This window comes from Canis lupus, chromosome X (assembly GCF_011100685.1).
Source record: "Canis lupus familiaris isolate Mischka breed German Shepherd chromosome X, alternate assembly UU_Cfam_GSD_1.0, whole genome shotgun sequence".
NCBI classification, from domain to species: Eukaryota; Metazoa; Chordata; class Mammalia; order Carnivora; family Canidae; genus Canis; species Canis lupus.
Window position 1 is genome coordinate 70237723 of NC_049260.1, and position 20482 is coordinate 70258204.

General features: G+C 39.1%; 1 protein-coding gene and 1 long non-coding RNA gene across 4 annotated transcripts in view; one reads left to right on the top strand and one right to left on the bottom strand.

The window, feature by feature from the left end:
* Positions 1–1562: 1562 nt before the first annotated feature.
* LOC119868464 lies at positions 1563–18495 on the bottom strand. The gene is made up of 3 exons (XR_005386387.1): positions 18281–18495; positions 15795–15870; positions 1563–1614 (listed from the first exon to the last, which is right to left on the bottom strand). It is a non-coding gene; the product is annotated as an uncharacterized LOC119868464 (long non-coding RNA).
* The window catches only part of DIAPH2 (diaphanous related formin 2), a 1049860-nt gene continuing 1046724 nt past the window's right edge, over positions 17347–20482 (top strand). For all 3 annotated transcript variants that reach the window (XM_038587833.1, XM_038587834.1, XM_038587835.1), the window contains exon 1: positions 17347–17772. In XM_038587833.1, coding sequence (XP_038443761.1) covers positions 17641–17772 — 132 coding nt within the window. In that variant the 5' untranslated portion in view covers positions 17347–17640. The remainder of the gene's footprint in view (positions 17773–20482) is intronic.

The following is a 20482-nucleotide window of genomic DNA, read 5'->3' on the forward strand; positions in this document are numbered from 1 at the left end:
GGGGTATGATCCTGGAGACCTGGGATCGAGTCCCATGTCAGGCTCCCTGCATGGAGCCTGCTTCTCTCTCTGCCTGTGTCTCTGCCTCTCTCTCTGTGTCTCTATGAATGGATAAATAAAATCTTTAAAAAAAAAAAAAAAAAGATACCTAGGAATAAACCTAACCAAAGAGGTAAAGGATCTATACCCTAAAAACTACAGAACACTTCTGAAAGAGACTGAGGAAGACACAAATAGATGGAAAAATATTCCATGCTCATGGATTGGAAGAATTAATATTGTGATAATGTCAATGCTACCCCGGGAGATTTATAAATTCAATGCAATTCCTATCAAAACACCATGGACTTTCTTCAGAGAGTTGGAACAAATCACCTTACAATTTGTGTGGAATCAGAAAAGAATCCAAATATCCAGGGGAATATTGAAAAAGAAAACCAGAGCCAGGGGCATCAGAATGCCGGATTTCAAGTGATACTACAAAGCTGTGATCATCAGGACAGTATGGTACTGGCACAAAAACAGACAATATTTCAATGGAACAGAATAGAGAACCCAGAAATGGGCCCTTAACTCCATGGTCAATTAATATTGGACAAAACAGGAAAGACTATCCCCTGGAAAAAAAGACAGTGTCTTCAAAAAATGGTGCTGGGAAAATTCGACAGCCACGTGCAGAAGAATGAAACTGGACCAATCTCATTCACCATACACAAAGATAAACTCAAAATGGATGAAAGATCTAAATGTGAGACAAGATTCCATCAAAATCCTAGAGGAGAACACTGGCCACACCCTTTTTGAACTTGGCCACAGCAACTTCTTGCAAGATATATCTATGAAGGCAAAGGGAAAGAAAAGCTAAAATGAAGTCTTGGGACTTCATGAAGATAAAAAGCTTCTGCTCAGCAAAAGAAACAGTCAACAATACTAAAAGGCAACCTACACAATGGGAGAAGATATTTGCAAATGACGTATCAGATAAAGGGCGGGTATCCAAGATATATGAAGAAATCATTAAGCCAAACAGCAAAGAAACAAACAATCCAATCATGAAATGGGCAAGGGCATGAATAGAAATGTCACCAAAGAAGCCATACACATGGTCAACAAGCACATGAGAAAATGCTCCGCATCACTGGCCATCAGGGAAATACAAATCAAAAGGACAATGAGATACCACCTCACACAAGTGAGAATGGGGAAAATTAACAAGGCAGGAAACAACAAATATTGGAGAGGATGTGGAGAAAGGGGAACCCTCTTGCCCTGTTGATGGGAATCTGAACTGGTACAGCCACTCTGGAAAACTGTATGGAGGTTCTTCAGAGTTAAAAATAGAGCTACCCTATGACCCAGCAATTGCACTATTGGGGATTTACTCCAAAGATACAGATGCAGTGAAAAACTTAGAATCCTGCATCCCAATGTTTATAGCAGCAATGTCCACAATGGCCAAAATGGGGAAGGAGCCTCAGGGTCCATGATAAGATGAATGGATAAATATTTGTCTATATACACAATGGAATATTACTTAGCCATTAGAAATGATGAATACCTACCATTTGCTTCAACGTGGATGGAACTGGAAGGTATTATGCTGAGTGAAGTCAACTGAAAAAAGACAAACATTATATGGTATCATTTATTCAGGGAATATAAAAAATAATGAAAGGGATTAAAGGGGAAAGGAGAGAAAATGAATGGGAAATATCAGAGAGGGTGACAGAACATGAGAGACTCCTAATTCTGGGAAACCAACAAGGCATAGTGGAAGCGGAGGTTGGCGGGGTGGGGGGGTGACTGAGTGATGGGCACTGAGGGGGGCACTTGACGGAATGAGCACTGGGTGTTATATGTTGGCAAATCGAACCCCAATAAAAAATATACAACAAAACAAAACAACAAAAAAAGAATTTTAACATGTAAAGCCAGTTGTATGTCAAGTATATGTCAAATAAGGAGTTCAGAGAATTACTCAGAACTCTAGGAATAATAATTGTAGTTAATATCTATTGAGTATTATTTTTTAAAAGATTTTATTTTATTAGAGAGAGAGAGAGAGCAAGAGCACACAAGCAGAGGGATAGGCAATGGGAGAAGGAGAGAGATAAAGAAGGAATCTTAAGCAGACTCCATAGTCAGCATGGAGCCTAACATGGGACTCAATCTCATGACCCTTAGATCATGACCTGAGCCAAAACCAAGAGTTGGACAGCTAACCAACTGAGCCACCCAGGCACTCCTAGCAAGTACTTATTAGGTGCCGGGCACTATACTAAGCATTTTATATATATTAATCTCATTTTCAAAGCAACCTAGAATGGAGGTATTATTCTTAACCTCATTTTATTTATGAGGAATCTAAGGCATAATAAATTTAAAATACTTGGCTGAGATCCCAACATCTTGTGAACAGTGGAGCAAACCATAATATACACTTCCTCTCATAATAGTATCTCCAATGTATTCACTGCTTTATGTAGCAGACCATGAGTATGTGAGTTTGACATCTGACATGTACTATATTATATCATTTAATCCTCATCAGCACTATGAAGTACACACTTTTTTATAGAGGAGGAAACAGGCACAGTGGGACTAAGTAACATGTCACAAATTATATCGCAACTAGAGGAGGACAGAGATTTGAACCAAGGATCTTTATCAGCCAGGTGAGTCCTACTGGAAAATAGGTTGAAGACTATTTTTTTGTTTAGAAGTTGGGCTGTGGTGCACGCAGATGGATCTGATACTTGCCTTAGGCAGGTCACTATTTGCCTGATTCTGAAGGCATTTTTTGCATGAATCCCTCACTGCCTTGGTTTACTTGCCCAACTAGATAGTCAGGTACCTACAACAGCTGGCATTACAGTGGAGACTGCTAAGACTTCCTAACTGATTAACCACCTCTTTGCCTCTCCCCAATACTTTACAGATAAGTTGGTTCCCCCAGGTCCTTTACCCCAAATATCTGGGTTTCTACCAGTCCTAGTTTCTTTTTTTAATTAATTAATTAATTAATTAATTTATTTATTTATCTATTTATTTATTTATGATAGTCCAGAGAGAGAGAGAGAGAGAGAGGCAAAGACATAGGCAGAGGGAGAAGCAGGCTCCATGCACCTGGAGCCCGATGTGGGATTCAATCCCGGGTCTCCAGGATCGCACCCTGGGCCAAAGGCAGGCGCCAAACCGCTGCGCCACCCAGGGATCCCCAGTCCTAGTTTCCTCTCCTTACAGACTTTGAGTTACTGATAACCGTAAAGTCCCCTAGCAGAATGTATATAAATTATGATATAGGCTGGTTCACAAACCATCTTATTTGGATTTAAATATATTGACTTCCTCATAGATCCATTGCTTTATGTTGGCATTAGGAATTCCATGCACAGTTGAGAGCTGTAAATGTAGAATAAAGCAGTTTTATAAGCCATACTCCCTGCTGAAATATCAAGGGTGTGGATTACATTAAATGTCTTAATTCTTTCAAGCACCCACTCAGATTATTTTGGAAAATAAATATATCCCCTCCCCTTGACCCTATTCCTAGCCTTGGAGCCACTTGTTCTCTCTGGTATACAGTATTGAGTGTCAGGGTATTAGAGTTTCCTTAAATCATCAGAAGCAACCAATTCATCTCTTTTGTTCATTTACCAGTTTTGCTTTGCTCCACTCCTGAAAGTTCCTGCTGTTTTGGATTTGATCCATATCATACACCATTTATCCCTGACTCTATTCTTGCCCTCCATTCAAATATGGCTTATTATTTCATTCCATTTATTGTTACATTTAAAACATGCAGTTTAGCACTTTTAAAACATCTGAATGGAAGAGGTTTTCTTTTTTGTTTTTTTTTTTTTTGTTTGTTTGTTTTTGTTTTTTTTTGAGAAGGCAGCTGGAATGACAGAATTCAATATACTACGCCTTCAGTATTCCTCTCCTTCATGCAACGTCATCTCCCTTGCTGGTACCTTGGTTTTTCTTTTTCCTCTGTCCTATAACCCTTCTGCTCATGACTGTTTTCTTCTACTTCAGTGGTTCTCAAACTTTAGCATGCATCAAAATCACCTGGAGGGCTTGTTAAAGCACAGATTGCTGGATCGCAAACATAGTTTCTGATACAGTAAGTCTGGATTGCTGCTCCAGAATTTTAAGTACTAAGAAGTTTCCAGGTGATGCTGATGCCATTGGTCTGCAGACTATACTTTCAGAACCATTGTCTTTGGTCAACACTGTATATATATTAACCACCTATCTCCCCACTTGTTTTCTTTTTTTCTTTTAGATTTTATTTATTTATTCGTGAGAGAGAGAGGCAGAGACAGGCAGAGGGAGAACAGGCTCCATGCCAGGAGCCTGATGTGGGACTTCATCCCAGGTCTCCAGGATCATGTCTGGGGCTGAAGGTAGTGCTAAACTGCTGAGCCACCTGGGCTGCTCCCCCCCCCCCACCCCCACACTTGTTTTCTAAGCCCTTTTTTGAGAATTGCCTTGATGTGCAAAGCTGGCAGGTGTGGCTACAGACCCTGATCTGCCATAATCACCCAGGGCCAAGTCTTTAAATTAGAACCAATGGGATGCCTAGGTGGCTCAGTGGTTTAGCACCTGCCTTTGGCCCAGGGCGTAATCTTGGAGTCCCAGGATCCAGTCCTGTGTCCGGCTTTCTGCATGGAGCCTGCTTCTCCCTATGTCTCTGTCTCTCATGAATAAATAAATAAAGTCTTCAAAATAAATAAATTAGAGCCAAGGATCTTGGGGTTACCCTAAAGGCAGAAATGCAATATACTCATTAGAGGTAAGAACTCAGAATCAAGATGTAGGATTTATGTTCAAAAGCTCTTGAAACATATTCCCAAAGTGTTTTTAACTGTCCAAATTAAGCTAGTTCAGCATTCTAGAAGTAATAGTGAGGAAAAATAAATTTAGAAAATGAAATGTAATCTACTCCTGATTAACCAACATAAATGTGGTTTCTCATATTCATATTTGTACTAATTTTCTTTCTGTATGTGTGTCATTATTAAATGGACATGCTTGTATTATATATATATATTAACATGATAAAATATTTATCTGAGTGCTTTGTGTATGCTTTTTAGTGTATAAGGATATATCTAAGCAATCCTTATTTTACTGTCATTTGCATGTTATAAACCTCTAGCATTTAGAGTAGGCTTCTAGCACACAAATAAAATTATGGAAGTCAGTCCAGTTTCTGATACATTCTGAGTATGGCTCCCCCTGATTCTTAGTTTCAATTTGACACCTTAGACTTAGTCTCCACCCTATATAGACCCTGTACTCTGTATCTGGTCACAGGCCAACACCAGCAGAGACTTTCATGGAATAGGGAGTGAATGGTTTAAGTTATTACATCTGGCAGGGTGAGAAGAATGATGAACTAAAGAAGCAGGGGAGAAAAAAGAGAGACAAGTAAAAGAGAAAGAAGCTGACACACACATATATGTCAAGACTAAATATTCTATGAAAAATACTAGGCTGTTTTTCCTATTTGGCTGGTGAACTGTTTCTGAAAGCAATCTCAGAAGTGGAGTTCTAAGCAATGTTAGCTTTATTTTAATGTATTTATAGTCTTTCAAATGTGTATTGTTTCCAAAAAAGAAATCTGCTCATCAGTTTCCTGATTTGTCTTTAATGTCACCAAAGACCTTGTCCTTTCTGACGTTAGCTAGCTAGCTACCATCTCTTCAAAATTAATGTATTTGTTCTGCACTGTTATAATATATAATTTGTTCTAATCTGTTATTGCACTTTCCAGGATCCCATCCTACCTGTCCGATTTTTTTCTTAGCATCCAGCCATCCAGTTTAAAAAATATTTCTCCTCCCAGATTCCCAATCTGCATGCCAGTAGTATGGTACCATTACCATCCCTGTCACACTGAACTGAAATCTTAGCACCTACCATGAGTAATAACCTGCTAAGCTAAATCCTTGGATGACTTCTTTCCCCTTCCCATAGTCAAAATGAGCTTTCAACAAACCCTCCTTCTTTGGTTCTCATAACCTTCCCCAGTCTCTTCCTTGGTGATCTCACCTACTACCACATTTTCTACTAATATTGCTACGTAAATGACTCTAAATCTTCATCTATCTCCAAACTTTTTCAGAAACACAAGATCTAATGTCTAATGATGTCTTCATCTGCATACTTTTTAAAATAATAAATTTATTTTTTATTGGTGTTCAATTTGGCAACATACAGAATAACACCCAGTGCTCATCCTGTCAAGTGCCCCCCTCAGTGCCCGTCACCCATTTTGTAGGCAATCAGCATTATATTTTTCAAAATATATTTCTCCTCTTTAATTCCCAATTTGCATTGCAAAATTATCACTCTCCCTGTAACTCAGTATTGAAACCTCAGAATCACCTTCTACTTTTCCCATCCCCCCATTTCCTATATCAGGTCATTAAATCCTATAAATATGACCTGTGAAGTCTGTTCCCATCTTTCCGATCTTTCTTCTACTGTTCTAAATCATAGTCTTATTATTGCATATCTATCATTGACATATATTATTAACTGCTTTGGGTCCCTTGAACCAGCCCAACTCAATAATGCATCTCATGTTCACCAACCATCAAGTTAAGCTATGGATGCCTCCATGCTGTTTACCATTGATTTTCCTTCCTCCCTTAAGACACCTAGTTATGATCCTGGCTGTAACTTATAAACTCTTGGATCCACAAGCCAAATTTAATAGGGACTTTAGTCCTTTGCACTGTGTTTATTTTTTGACTCTTGGTTTTTCTTAGCAGGTTTTACCTTGACTCACTTTTCTACTTCCTCCTTCTCTGGACTATTCTGGATATCTGCACTAAGTCAGGTTCCTATAGTTGGCAGTCAGGTTGAGCTAACATACTCATTCTCCAATAAGAGAATGACTTTTGAAAGTGGTGTCCTAATTTATCTCCTTGCTTCCAGTTTCTCATCTATAAACCATTCTAAACACTAATGCCAGAGCATTGTTCTTAAAACACAGGTCTAATCGTGTTTTTCCTGTTCATATATTTCTGTCAACTCTCCACAGTTACAGAATAAATTTCAGCATGGCATTCAAAGTCTTCCTGATTTAGTGCCTCTTTCCTAGCTTTACTTCCCATTACATAATCATAAAATCGACCCTTCAGCTCCATTAGATGTCTATTCAATTTCCAAACCTAGCCTACATTTTCCTTTCTCTAATTTTTTACCCATGTCGTTCCCTCTCCCTTAAAAGCACTTTCCTCTCATTTCCAACTTTTAGGGTCCTGATATTTAAAGGCACAGCTTTTCCATAAGACCTTCCCCATTCTCTTCCTCCTTTATAGTTCTGTAATATTCTTTTTCAGTCAGATGAGTTCTTATCAGTTGGCTTGAGTATATATCTTAAGTCAAATGAGATCATGAATAGTGTTATCATTCAAGTATCCTTAGCACCATGCCCTGGACATATTTACTACTCAATGGTTGTTAACATAATTAAACTTATATGTTTAAGTTCTAATATGCTAGCTAAAATATTATTTTATAGTCCTACATCACATTTAATCATCAAAAATGTTGTAAAAAGAAAAAGTAATCTAAAGACAGTCATATATTATTGGAAGATCACATATAGAGCTTTGCCTGCAATGGAAATGCTTTATTCTGTAGATTTGGGATTAAGCTCAGCCTTGTATATTTTAATTTGGCCAATATTGAAGCCAAGACTTTCAGGCATTTTGATGGTATAAAATAACAACATGATGAATGATTAAAGGATGAAAGTTTTGATGCAAAGCAGGGTTGGTTCATAGGATTTAGAGGCAGTTCTACCCTTATGTAATATCAGGGTGTCAGGTGAAGCTGCTAGTACTGATGAGATGGCAGCTCACATTAGTTTTTGTTTTGAATACAGTAGAAACCCAGTGTTATGAGGCTATTTGTAAAGAAAATAACAATAAATAAAATAAAAGCAGCAATAAAATGGATATCCTCACGTCTAGTACTCAAGAAATTACCCAGTGATCAAAGGTCTTTTCCAAAAATTTTCTTAAAAATTAATGTGCATATCTCAAAGAAGGCTTTATGAATGAATCTGATGCCAATGTAGATGCACATTTTAGCTTCTAATATGTTGGAATGGGGCGCCTGGGTGGCTCAGTCGGTTAAGTGTCTACCTTCAGCTTAGGTCGTGGTCCTGGAGTCCTGGGATCAAGCCCCAAGTTGAGTCCCATGTCAGGCTCCCTGCTCAGCAGAGAGTCTGCTTCTCCCTCTCCTTCAGCCCCCCCCTCCCACTGCCCCTGCTCCTGCCCTCTTACTTACTCTGTCTCTCTGAAATAAATAAATAAAATCTTATGAAAAATAATATTGTGGATTGGAAGACTTAAAAATAAGAACTATGTATTTGCCACTACTATGTAAGGTAATATGTAATTTAATGTAATTGGTTTCTGGGTTGTCCTGTTTAGTTTATTTTTTTAAGATTTTATTTGTTCATTCATGAGAGACACAGAGAGGCAGAGACACAGGCAGAGGGAGAAGCACGCTCCATGCAGGGGCCCGATGCGGGACTCGATCCTGGGACTCCAGGATTACACCCTGGGCCGAAGGCAGGTGCTAAAGCACTGAGCCACCCAGGGATCCCCTTACTAAGTTTATATAAACTTCTAAAAGTTGTTCTGGTACATAATATATACTTGATTAAATATGGTGTTTGTGGTCATTTCCATGACACCAGGCCCTGGGTCAGAAGGAAATTCTTCTATTATATCATTGTATAGAAAAATCAAACCCCAAATTTCCTGCTTTTGCCAGGAGAGGAAGGACAAGATTGGTGTTCACATGAGAATATCAACTCTTTGCAATTGTAAGTAAGGTATAGCTTGTCATTGTGTGTATAGCAGGGGACGTGGCTTAAATAACTGATCTGTATTTATGTCTGAGAAACAAATAGGTAATAATGAACAAATAAAAATTGATGTGGAATGGTTGAACCTTGAAAATATTATTCTCATTGAAAGAATCCAATTACTAAAACACCATACATTATGAGATTCTATCTATGTAAATGTCTAGAATAGGGAAATCTACAATATAAAGTGGATTAGTGGTTGCTTTGGGTTGGGAGGAGTGTAGTTTGGGAGGACTGAAGAGGGGTTATAGTTAAAGACAAGATTCTTTTTGGTGTGACGAAAATATTCTAAAATTGATTGCAGTGATGGTTATACAACTGTGAATATGCTAAAAACTGCTGAATTGTATACTTTATTTATTTATTTTTTAAAAAATTTTTATTTATTTATGATAGTCACAGAGAGAGAGAGAGAGAGGCAGAGACACAGGCAGAGGGAGAAGCAGGCTCCATGCACCGGGAGCCCGACGTGGGATTCGATCCAGGGTCTCCAGGATCGCGCCCTGGGCCAAAGGCAGGTGCCAAACTGCTGCGCCACCCAGGGATCCCAATTGTACACTTTAAAAGGGTGAAATGTATGATTTGTGAATTATATATCAATAAGGCTGTTAAAATTTATGTGGGAGAATACATAAAACAAACTTTTTTGAGAGAGTGCATGTATGTATGGGGGGTGGGCAGAGGGAGAAGGAAAGAGAGAAGAGCTTGATCTCACAACTCTGAGATTATGACTTGAGCTGACATCAAGAGTCCAACACTTAACCAACTCTGGCACCCAGGTGCCCCAAAATAAACCTATTTCTAAGACTTGTCTAACTACTCATGCCTAGATATGAAAACAAGTTACAATTTACAGATGTCAAACATGTCTTCTTTAATTTTCATAATTATATATTTTGAAAAGGTCAGAAAATAAATCACAAGGTAAAAGAGACAATAGATTTTAGTTGCATAATTTTAGTCTCACTTTTAAGCTACATTTATCTTCAAGAGACTGTTTATGCATACTAATTTCTTTATATAGCATCCCTATTAAGTATTAAATATCACCCTTATTAACACTAATGTGTGTTTCTCTGATCCATGTAATTTAGCAAGTAAATTGAAAGTCTCCCCTCACTGTTTATTACTACACCTATGTCTTACTAACTTAAAGACTGGACAATTACCATTTATGTTCTGTTAAGGCACTCTTGAAAATTGCTTTGGGGCTTCGGGACTTTGGTTAGCAGGGAAGTCTGTTCTTTGTTAGCAACATATTTTCCATATAAAATTCAAAGGCTTGGCTTTCAGTATATTGTATAAAACCATAGGTGGCATGAATCTGGGAATTCTCAGCCTCTATTAGTCTCAACACTTTCCGCAAAAGGAGAAATTGGCCCTAGAGTCTTTTGGACTAATTTTTGTGGGACTATGTTTTAGCTGGCTTCCAGCCCCAATCCCTATAATCATCACAACTGAACACATTAACCTTTATACTTCAGGTAAGTGACCATTATTGGTCATTATTTTTTCCAGGCCTTTTCTTGTTGTCTACTTTTCCTCCATTGGGACCAATCTTGTCCGTAGTCAGAGAGGATTCAAGAAGAGTATTTTAATAGTTTGATTGCTTAGCATCAAGTGGACCTATTACTTCTGGTCCTACTGTGATCTCACAGAGGAGTTACAGAAACTGAGTGTCTTTGTTGCCATCTTTTATTTGCCTGTCTGTATCTGCCTCTCTTTGAAGATTTCATGTTATGCTAATTTCTTTAGGCCTGGTGCCCTGCCTTGTATAGCAGTATCTTGCCAGACCTCTTAAAAGATTACTAATTTGTTTCTTAATCTCAATCTTCATCACTGGATTCCTCCTTATCTGCTTGCCAGACTGGATTCTGTTCTCTGCCTGCCTGCCAGGACATCCATTACTGGACTTTTAGAGTCTAGCTGTCTGCCTACTGCCTACTGTTACATAATCCTTCTTTCTGCTTTACTAGCCTGCCCAGACTCTTCCTGTTGGTGACTTCAGGAAGCTTCTTAGCTTTCCTGTCCTGCTGTAATTAGTCCCTTTAGGTTTTAGGTACCAGGATCCTTGGCATGGCTCTGGCTGCAAAAGACAAATACCTTGAGATACTATCTTCCAGTTTGCTACTAGGTTTTTATTTCCTTGCACCAACATTTTAGTAATTCTTGTCTACTCATTCTTTTTCTTTGTTTCCTGTATATAATCTATGGAGAGGAACAGTTTGTTCCTTTCTTTGTTTAAGTTTTTATTTGAATTCTAGTTAATAGTGTAATATTAGCTTCAGATGTACAATACAGTGATTTAATACTTCCACACAACACCTGGTACTCATCACATGTGCACTCCTTATTCCCACCACCTACTTAATCCATTCCTCCACTCCCTTCCCTTCTGGTAACAGTTTGTTCTTTCTAGTCAAAAGTCTGTTTCTTGGTTTGCCTCTCTTTTTTTTCCCATTGCTCCTTTCTTTTGTTTCTTAGATTCTACATATGAGTGAAATGATATGGTATTTGTTTTTCTCTTATTTCATTAAAATAAAAAGCTGCTGCAAAGCAAAGGAAAAAATCAACAAAACTAAAGGGCAACCTATAGAATGGAAGAAAATATTTGCAAATGACATATCTGATAAAGGATTAGTATCCAAAATATATGAAGAACTTATAAAACTCAACACCCATTGTGAGTTCAAGCCCCACATGTGGCATGGAGTTTACGTAAAATAAAAAATTTAAAAAAGCCTCAACACCCAAAAAATGAATAATCCAGTTAAAAAATGGGCAGAAGATATGAATAGATATTTTTCCAAAGAGGACATACAGATGGCCAACAGACATGTGAAAAGATGCTCAGCATCACTGATCATCATGGTAATACAAATCAAAACTACAATGAGATATCACCTTATACCTTTCAGAATGGCTAAAATCAACAACACAAGAAAGAACAAGTGTTGACAAGGATGCAGAAAAAGGGGAACTGTCTTACATTGATGGTAGGAATGCACACTGGTGCAGCCACTCTGGAAAACAGTATGGAGGTTCCTTAAAAACTTAAAAATAGAACTACCCTATAACTTACCAATGGCACTACTAGATATTTACCCAAAGAACACAAAAATACTAATTCAAAGGGATACATGCACTCTGATGTTTATAGCAGCATTATCAACAATAGCCAAATTATGGAAACAGCCTATGTCCATTGATTGAAGAATGGATAAAGAAGATGTGGTAAAAATGTACAATGGAAAATTACTCATCCATAAAAAAGAATGAAATCTTGCCATTTGCCAAGGTGTAGATGGAACTAGAGTGTATTATGCTACATGAAAGAAGTCAGAGAAATATATATATGATTTCACTCATATGTGGAATTTAAGAAACAAAACAGATGAACACAGGGGAAGGGGAGGAAAAATAAAAACAGAGAGGGAGGCAAATCATAAGAGATTCTTAACTATAAAGAACAAACTGAAAGTAGTTGGAGGGGAGGTGGGTAGAGGGATGTGATAAATGGGTGATGAGCATTAAGGAGGACACTTATTGGGATGAGCACTGAGTGTTATATGTAAGTGATGAATCACTAAATTTTACTCCTGAAACCAATACTATACTTTATGTTAACTAACTTAAATTTAAATTTAAGAAAAGAATAAAAAGTTATTCTGCATGCCAGGGGCCAGACTAGCTCCTTACTTCTTTATTTTGTAACATTCCTGCTAAATATCTTAACCCATTACTACCACTGTGTCTTATATTCAAAGCTGCTTACATGCTGGGAAAATGCCAGAGGGACAAGTATGTTTCCGACTATTATTCAACATCTATGTTCTCACCATTCTACTCAAGCTCCACTGGCTCCTCAACATTATTGGTCAGTATTGTTTCCAGACCTTTCTATATGCTGTCTTTTCCTTACTTCCTTTCTTTGCTTTGCCTGTTCACATCTGATTTCTGCTTCATAGCTTGGCAGCTCAAGTTCTACATTCTCCTTCAAAACTTCTTCATCTATTCTAGGTCCAACCAATCTTACCTATTTATCATGTCATGTTGAATTTAGATTCAGTATCTCTAAGTTAGGCATATAATTTTCAATTACTCTTTCACAAATTTGTTGTTTTCTTAAGTAGATTTTATAGCTATTGAGGGCAGAGATTTTCTATTTTACAATATGTTTCATTACAAGTGTTTGTGTACCATGAATACCACATTAGCAATTGGTAAATAGGAGAATTATGTCAAAATAAGGTGGAAGTCCAGTTGGTTTACATGTGAATTTTCTTAGCACTTTAAGTTTTGAGGTGATGAGGAACAAGCTTTCTCACAATTAAGCTTAAGTCCTAACGATATATGAATACTTTTAGGAAAAAAAGAAGAATCTTGCACCAGACTCTGCCCTTTCACTATGACTGGTTTAGTGGTTTCAACAACCTGTAAGTTCCTTGCATTAAACTATCTGGTGAAGCTGTGATTACTGATAATGATGTTGTAAAGAAATTTTACCACATTTTTGAAAAAGTTGGGTACTCTTCATTTAGATTTTTTAAAAAAGATTTATTCATTTGAGAGAGAGAGAGAGAGAGAGAGAGAGAGCGAGAGAGCACTATAACAAGTGGGAGGGGCAGAGGGAGAGGAAGAGAGAGAACCTCCAGCAGATTCCTTGTGGAGCCCAATTTTAGGCTGGATCTCAGGACCAGGAGATCTCGAAGAGAGCCCAAACCAAGCCAGAAGCTTTACCGACTATGCCACTCAGGTGCTTCTCAACTAGATTTTAATTCTGATGAAGATAATATCTTAAAAGTGAATGCCCTTGAGGATCCACATCAGGAAGGAGGAAGCATGACGGCTACTAAGCACTGAGGGTTGTGATGCTGGAGCAAATGCCAGTGGAGATTTAACCTTGTTAATGTTTTTATTAAAATAGTTGTTTTCATTAGTGCTCTGATTATAAAGCTGCATTGGTTTTAAGTGATCTTCCCTAACCATGTTTCCATAGAATCCCTGTTCTTCTCAGTGTGCAATTCTATAGAACAGGAAATTCTTCAGGAAGACATATATGACATTATAGCAGAATGTTTGGTATTTTTTTCTGCATGGCATCTATTTTGGTGTTGGCACATAGTATATGCTTGATAAATACTTGCCTACTCTTAGACAAACTTTATATCACAAATGTTTTTCCACGACCCTAATGGTGGTTATGTCTCATTTTTGTCTAATCCATGTTTCCTTTCATTTCTCTATTAATGACCCAGATGGTTTAGAAGAGAACATTCATCCAAAGGGAGACACAGAAAGCAAGAGGGATACTATGAGGCTCATCAGAAACCTCTGGGGTAACAAATGACTCTGAGGTCAATTTGAAGAAAGACAGAGCCTAGCAGCCTTTTATCTTTCTTTTCTTCTGGGGCTCAGTTTTTAATGTTAACTGGGTGCTAAACTCGTGAGAAGCCAGAGGGAGACATCATGAGGTTAGCGAGTCTAACATAAACTTTTGATATCCTGATGTTAGTAGCCTCCTTCTTTTTTCAGCATGAAAGAAAAGATGTTTCTACATCCACCAAGCTATATGTGTGTCCCAGGAAGGTAAAAATAAAGGAATGTAGGTACAATTAGATCAGCCCTAGGACTGTATTGGTGAAGTGCCTGGTTCATAATCAGTAGACAAATCCTTGTAGGACAGCAGTGGTTTTTTCATGTGTTAGCCTCCAGGAGAGACCACTGACCCTGATGTAGGGAGAAAGGGTGTTTGCTTAATTACTGTTTACATTAACTAAAGCAAAATGCTAAAAAACAAACATCAAGAATGAAAATGGGGCTGAGATAATCATAGTAAAGTCAAATGTAAGCCATATCAAGAAGAGACTTCTTCAGTTCTTGCAGTAAAGATTATGCATCTTTTACACATACCTCTAACTGGATTTAAAATGAAGCTTCACTTGGTCTGAGGAGAGTGAAACTCAACTTTATATTCAAAATAATGTCAATACATTTTCAAGTCTATATACACACTACAAACAGAATTCATTTGCATTACAACACCTTCTCCCTTTTAAAACCACACCAATGAGACCTACACGTCCTTCATGATCTGGAAACTGCTTATCTGTTCTACTTCTCTTGGCAACAGAAGCCTTTTCCCCTAGATGTCCTCAATTTCTTAACCATAGGGTTGCTGCACATGCTATTGTCTTTTCCTTGGCCCAAAATGCTCTTCACTCTCTTTGCCTTGTGATTGCTCAACATAGTTTTGTTTAATATGCTTTCCAATAGCCTGAAAGCCCTATAAGAGCAAGCCACATCTGTCTTGTTCACTATTGTATCTACAATGCCTAGCACAGTACCTAACAGTAGGCTGTCAACAAATACAAACTTTAATTATATCCTTAAGACTTAGCTCAAACATCATTCTCTTTGGGAAAGCATCTTGGAACCTTGAAATTCTGGTGGTTTACTTCCCTCATGTACCTTAAGAGCTCCCTGCTCATATCTGTTGTACTGAAGTGCTGTTCTTTAATGGTCTGTCTCTTCCAGTAGACTATGAGGTTCTAAAGGGCAGAAAGTCTGTTCACTTCATCCTTCTAACTCAAATCACTCTGTATAGCACCTGGTATACCTTAAGGAGCTTAATAAATACCCACGGAGCAGATTATTGAGCCATGTTTGAGTTTGGAGGATTCTCACCCATATCCACATCTCTTAAACAGGAAATTAGATGAAAGCATTGGATAAATAGATCATGTCTTTCTGTAGCATGCATTTTTACTCAATTTTTCAGGAGGGGAAACATTTAAATAATTTAAATAACATATGGTTGTGTGCATATAGTGAGTCTTATTCAAAATATACATCAAATTTCAAGACAGAAACTTTGACCAAGCAAATTTACCTTAGGGTTCCTTGTTCATCCTGAGAGCATGTATTTCCTCTTCTGTGCTATTTTTGGGTAGTATACCACCTGCATGCTTAAAAAGAAAGTTAGTGACAATGACAAAGCCAGGATTAAAACTGTTTTTAGATATATAAGGTTCTTTTCACTCTACTCTTCCAGTTAATTGCCTTATCATATCTATAGCATGGTCAAATTTATCCTATTGCTCTTTCAATCAATATGCTCATAAAGCAATTAGATTCAGCATAGCTGAATTTAGGTTGAAGGGAAGGGCAAAAGAAATCATAGCCTGAAGATATCTGGATAACAGGCATATGGACATGTTAATAGTATCTGAGTTTACATTTCAGGCTTCTCTAGCATATGTGTTCTTATTCTATGATGGTTGTTCATTCGAATCCTGCACTCCTCTGTAATGTTCTCAGTGTAAACACTATTTTTAGAAGGCCCTGTTTAGATGTTAGAAATATAGCATGGGCCTCTTCCTGACAATTCAAGCACTAATGACTAATAATGCTTACAGTACCTGCAGCTGCTGCACAAAAATACCTAGCATTTGTCTAGAGATTTACATTTTATTTTTTTTTTTTATTTTTTATTTTTTTTTTATTTATTTTTTTTTTATTTTTTAATTTTTATTTATGATAGGCACACAGTGAGAGAGAGAGGCAGAGACACAGGCAGAGGGAGAAGCAGGCTCCATGCACCGGGAGCCTGATGTGGGATTCGATCCCGGATCTCCAGGATCGTGCCCTGGGCCAAAGGCAGGCGCTAAACTGCTGCGCCACCCAGGGATCCCGAGATTTACATTTTAAACAAAGCATTGACACACATGATCTTTCTCCCAACCCTGAACCTAAACTAGTTCCAGAAACTGAAAATAGCACTCAATCCAATTGCTAACTCTCTATAGGTGCTTTGGTTAAAGAGCCTTAACTGCTTCTCTTCCCCCAAGATTAAGTAGTGGATGCCTGCTGCTTCTACTACCCAGCAGCATGGGAATAAAGGAACAACTGTATTTCTTTGATCGCAAAGCAGTCATAGCAATACAAAGCACCCCCCTTTCCACTTTGACCCATACAATCTGTCCAGGCAATTAATCAGCACTCCCAGTGGTGGTTTTCCTATAGGATGCCAGCTGTCTTGCCAATCCACCCCTCCCACAGAGCTTAGCAGGACCACACCCCCAGAAAGGCCTCTGTGGGGAAGGTGCTGTGGCCCACACTAGTGGAACTGATACTCAGGTAGACCTGCCAGTGACTCACACTTGAATCCGTACGGGCCTCAGTTTCCCCATCTTTAAAATAGGCTACACCTCCTTTCTCTTGACTAGTTCCCTTCCATTTCACGCTAGGCCACTAAGGAAGTGAAATCCGTGCTTAACAGCAGTTTAAAGTCCTGTCCTTTCTTCTGGCTCCGGTCGCTGTGCTGGGCATGCTCAGTAGCTGGGGCCCGCTTGGCACTGGAAGTAGGAAGCAGCTTTCGGCGCCCGGGCGGCTGACTGCGGGTACTTTGATGAATCACGTGTGTCGAGGCCCTTTTAAAGAGATAGTCACCTACTTTCCCTGCACCCTAAACGCCGCCCTAAGGGCGGCGGCGCCAGCGACCGCGGTTATTGCAGCTGCTCAGGGGCAGGGCTTGCCCCAGCGCCGAGTAGTGGCAGCTGCGGCGTGTTGCGTCGTTGGGGGTGCCTGGGAGCCGGGAACCAGCTCCCCAGACAGACACACTCTCACACAGGAAGAGGTGATACCGGATCAGTTGGGGCAGCGGGAGCACCCCGAGGGTCTTCCCCAAGTTGAGAAGAGGTGGGGTTACAGGACACAGGTGTTAGGGCCGGAGAAAGATGGAGCAGCCCGGGGCGGCGGCGTCGGGCGCGGGAGGCGGCAGCGAGGAACCCGGTGGGGGCCGGAGCAACAAGCGGAGCTCCGGGAACCGGGCCCTCAACGAAGAGGAAACGAAAAACAAACCCAAATTGGTGAGTGCTCCCGCAGTCCCCGCCGGCCTTGGGGACAGCGAGAGCCCCGGGATCCATCGGCTGTTGGGCACGGAGGAGGGGGGGGCCGGGGCCCCTTCCCAAGGCTAACTGCGATCTCGCTGTGCTACTGGGGGAGCCGCTAAAGGAGCGGCCACGCCGAAGCGCGGAGACTGCGTGGGGGCGGAAGAGCACCCCCTTCGACCCCTTAACCCCTTTCTCTTATTCTGGGAGGCAGAGCGGAAAGGATAAAGGCCCCACCCAACTTGGGGAGACTCCGAGTACTGGGCAGGGTCTGTTGTTTGTCTAACTTGTGGGCACAGATCTTCCCGCGATTCCTTTCCTTCCCACCGCTGTCAGTTGCTGGGTTTTGACTCTTTAACGCTCAGTGTCCGGGCAGAAGAACCTCTCGTTTTCAGTCCAAATACTTAGGAGCCCACTCACAGACTTGCAAACCAGCCCCACCCTAAAAAAAACCACAGGGCGTAGGCTCCTAGTCTTTTTACTTTACCCGAAATCCAAGGAAGAGTCGCCTACGTGCGCTTTTTCCCGTTGCCTCTTGCATGTGCTCTCCCAAGAAACATTTCTTTGTAAGAGTGGGGGAAGCGTGGGAGTTCGAGGCTCCGTGAGATACCACCACCAACCGTTGTGTATATAATAGGCATTCAGTACAGTACTTCCACTTAGTTAAGAACTCTCAAAAGCAGTAAGGCTGCACAAGTTTCATTGCCCTGAAAAGTCTGTGAGCCAGTGGTAGCATTTCCTGCCATTGACATAATTTCCTGCCACTAATTTAGTGTGCTTAGGAATGTAATCTATAGGGCCTGGTAATAGGTTGGGAAATACTGGAGTTTCAACTCATCAGTTAAAAGGGTTCCTCTTTTTTTTTTTTTTTTTTTTATGAAAATGGTTTAATAGTGAAACTTAAGAACTGGTAGCATTAACAGAATATATTGACCATGGCAAATATGCAGACATTTATCAATAAAGTTTATAATTGGTGCTATGAGGGGAAATAGTTTTCCTGCACAATTCAGTTAACACTCCTGTTTGAAGGTTCTTAGACTAAATCTGAAGTACAAGCACATGTTCCGCATCTGGTTTTCAGTTTTAACCAGCAACTTATTTATAATAAGGGGGAGGAGATAGTGACATTACTAAAGCCTTTTCTTGTGGCATCTGATCATTTGGTATGTACCTGTTGCTCTTCTCTCTTGTTCAATTTGCCTTTCAATTATGGATTGTCTGTACTGGAAGACAATGGATGATCAAAGTATTATTTCAGAAAATATACAGATTTCCATTGTGTGGGAAGGGACCTAGTAGGTAGAATAAAATGAACAGTTTAAAGTCTCACCATGAGTTTTGCCCTAATTTGAGGCAAATTGAGAAGTTGCTTACTTGATGTGTCCCATTAACCCAGTACATACAAATGAAGAAACTACTCTTTGTGAATTGTCTATGCTGGCAGAGGGTTAATGGGTTTGATAGGTGTCCCAGCATCATGAAACATAAAAAGGTTCTATGAGGGTATCACTAGTTATTTAAGAAATCTGATGTGATTTTGAAATTTGTTTGTGGTAAAAGAGTGATCATGTTTCCTTTTTATTTTTTTGACCTAGTACAAATCTGTGATTTAAACAGTGAGTGAAAGTTTAAGCAAAAATAAAAGTGAACTCAGTGTCCATGAATAGTTTGGTACATCCAGCAAGAACCTTCTACTTTTAGGAGTTGTGCTTTCAAGAAAGCACTTACCGCTGTTAGTATTGACACCTTGATTATATTTTTCCCTTCCCTTTGGTATTTGTTCCATCTTTTTTGTTTTACTTGCTTTGACAAGGTAGTTAGATCCTTGTGAGATGGTATCATTTTCATTTCCTGGCTAACAATGTTCAGTGTTGAACATAGCTTGATATAGTAGAATACGTATTTAAATCCAAGAGTTTGTTAATATCAGTTGGAATTTTCTTTGTTGCTGAAATTAACTTTTGAGCCTTACATGATTTTACAAGTGATGTGTCAGAGTTAATAAAAACACATTTAGGAAGACATTTCAGCACATTTTAAGGCAAGCAAATTGACCAAATGACATGATTTGGGTAGACTTTAAAAAAAAATGCTGCACTCATTATTTTAAGTTGTCTTATTGAAGTGCTCAGCATGTTCTTCTGAGGCCTTTTAGGTTGGGGTTCCACTGGGGTTCTTAAAATATTGCCAGTAAGATAAAACTTTACCTAGACTTAATTTTGTTATTTTGAGTATTATGTTATTAATCACTGTAATAGTTCTTAATTGTGTGTGTGTATAAAGGAGCTGTGGTGTGAGATTATAAAAGAGAGCTATATGGTCATAGAAATTATTTGGATAGGTGATTGTGGAGGATAGGGGTTCTTAAACTCCTGAAATTATAAGATTTGAGTGTTTGTAGGTACATTCATTTTTGTGGGTCCCATAGTTTTCATCAATTTCTCAATGGCACCTGTCACCTATAGAAGAATAAGAACTATTGAGTAACCAAAGAGAGAAGGTAAAGGAAATGCCAATTGATTCCACTCCAAGTTAGTAGGGAGAGGAGGAGGTCAGTGATGAAGGGAGAAAGGAAATAGTACTGATCACAAAAATGATTGATTATTCATCTGGGAGTAAAAAGAAGTTAATCAGATAATGTCTGTATAATATTAGCTAAGATGAAAGTTTCCTTACATGGAAAAAG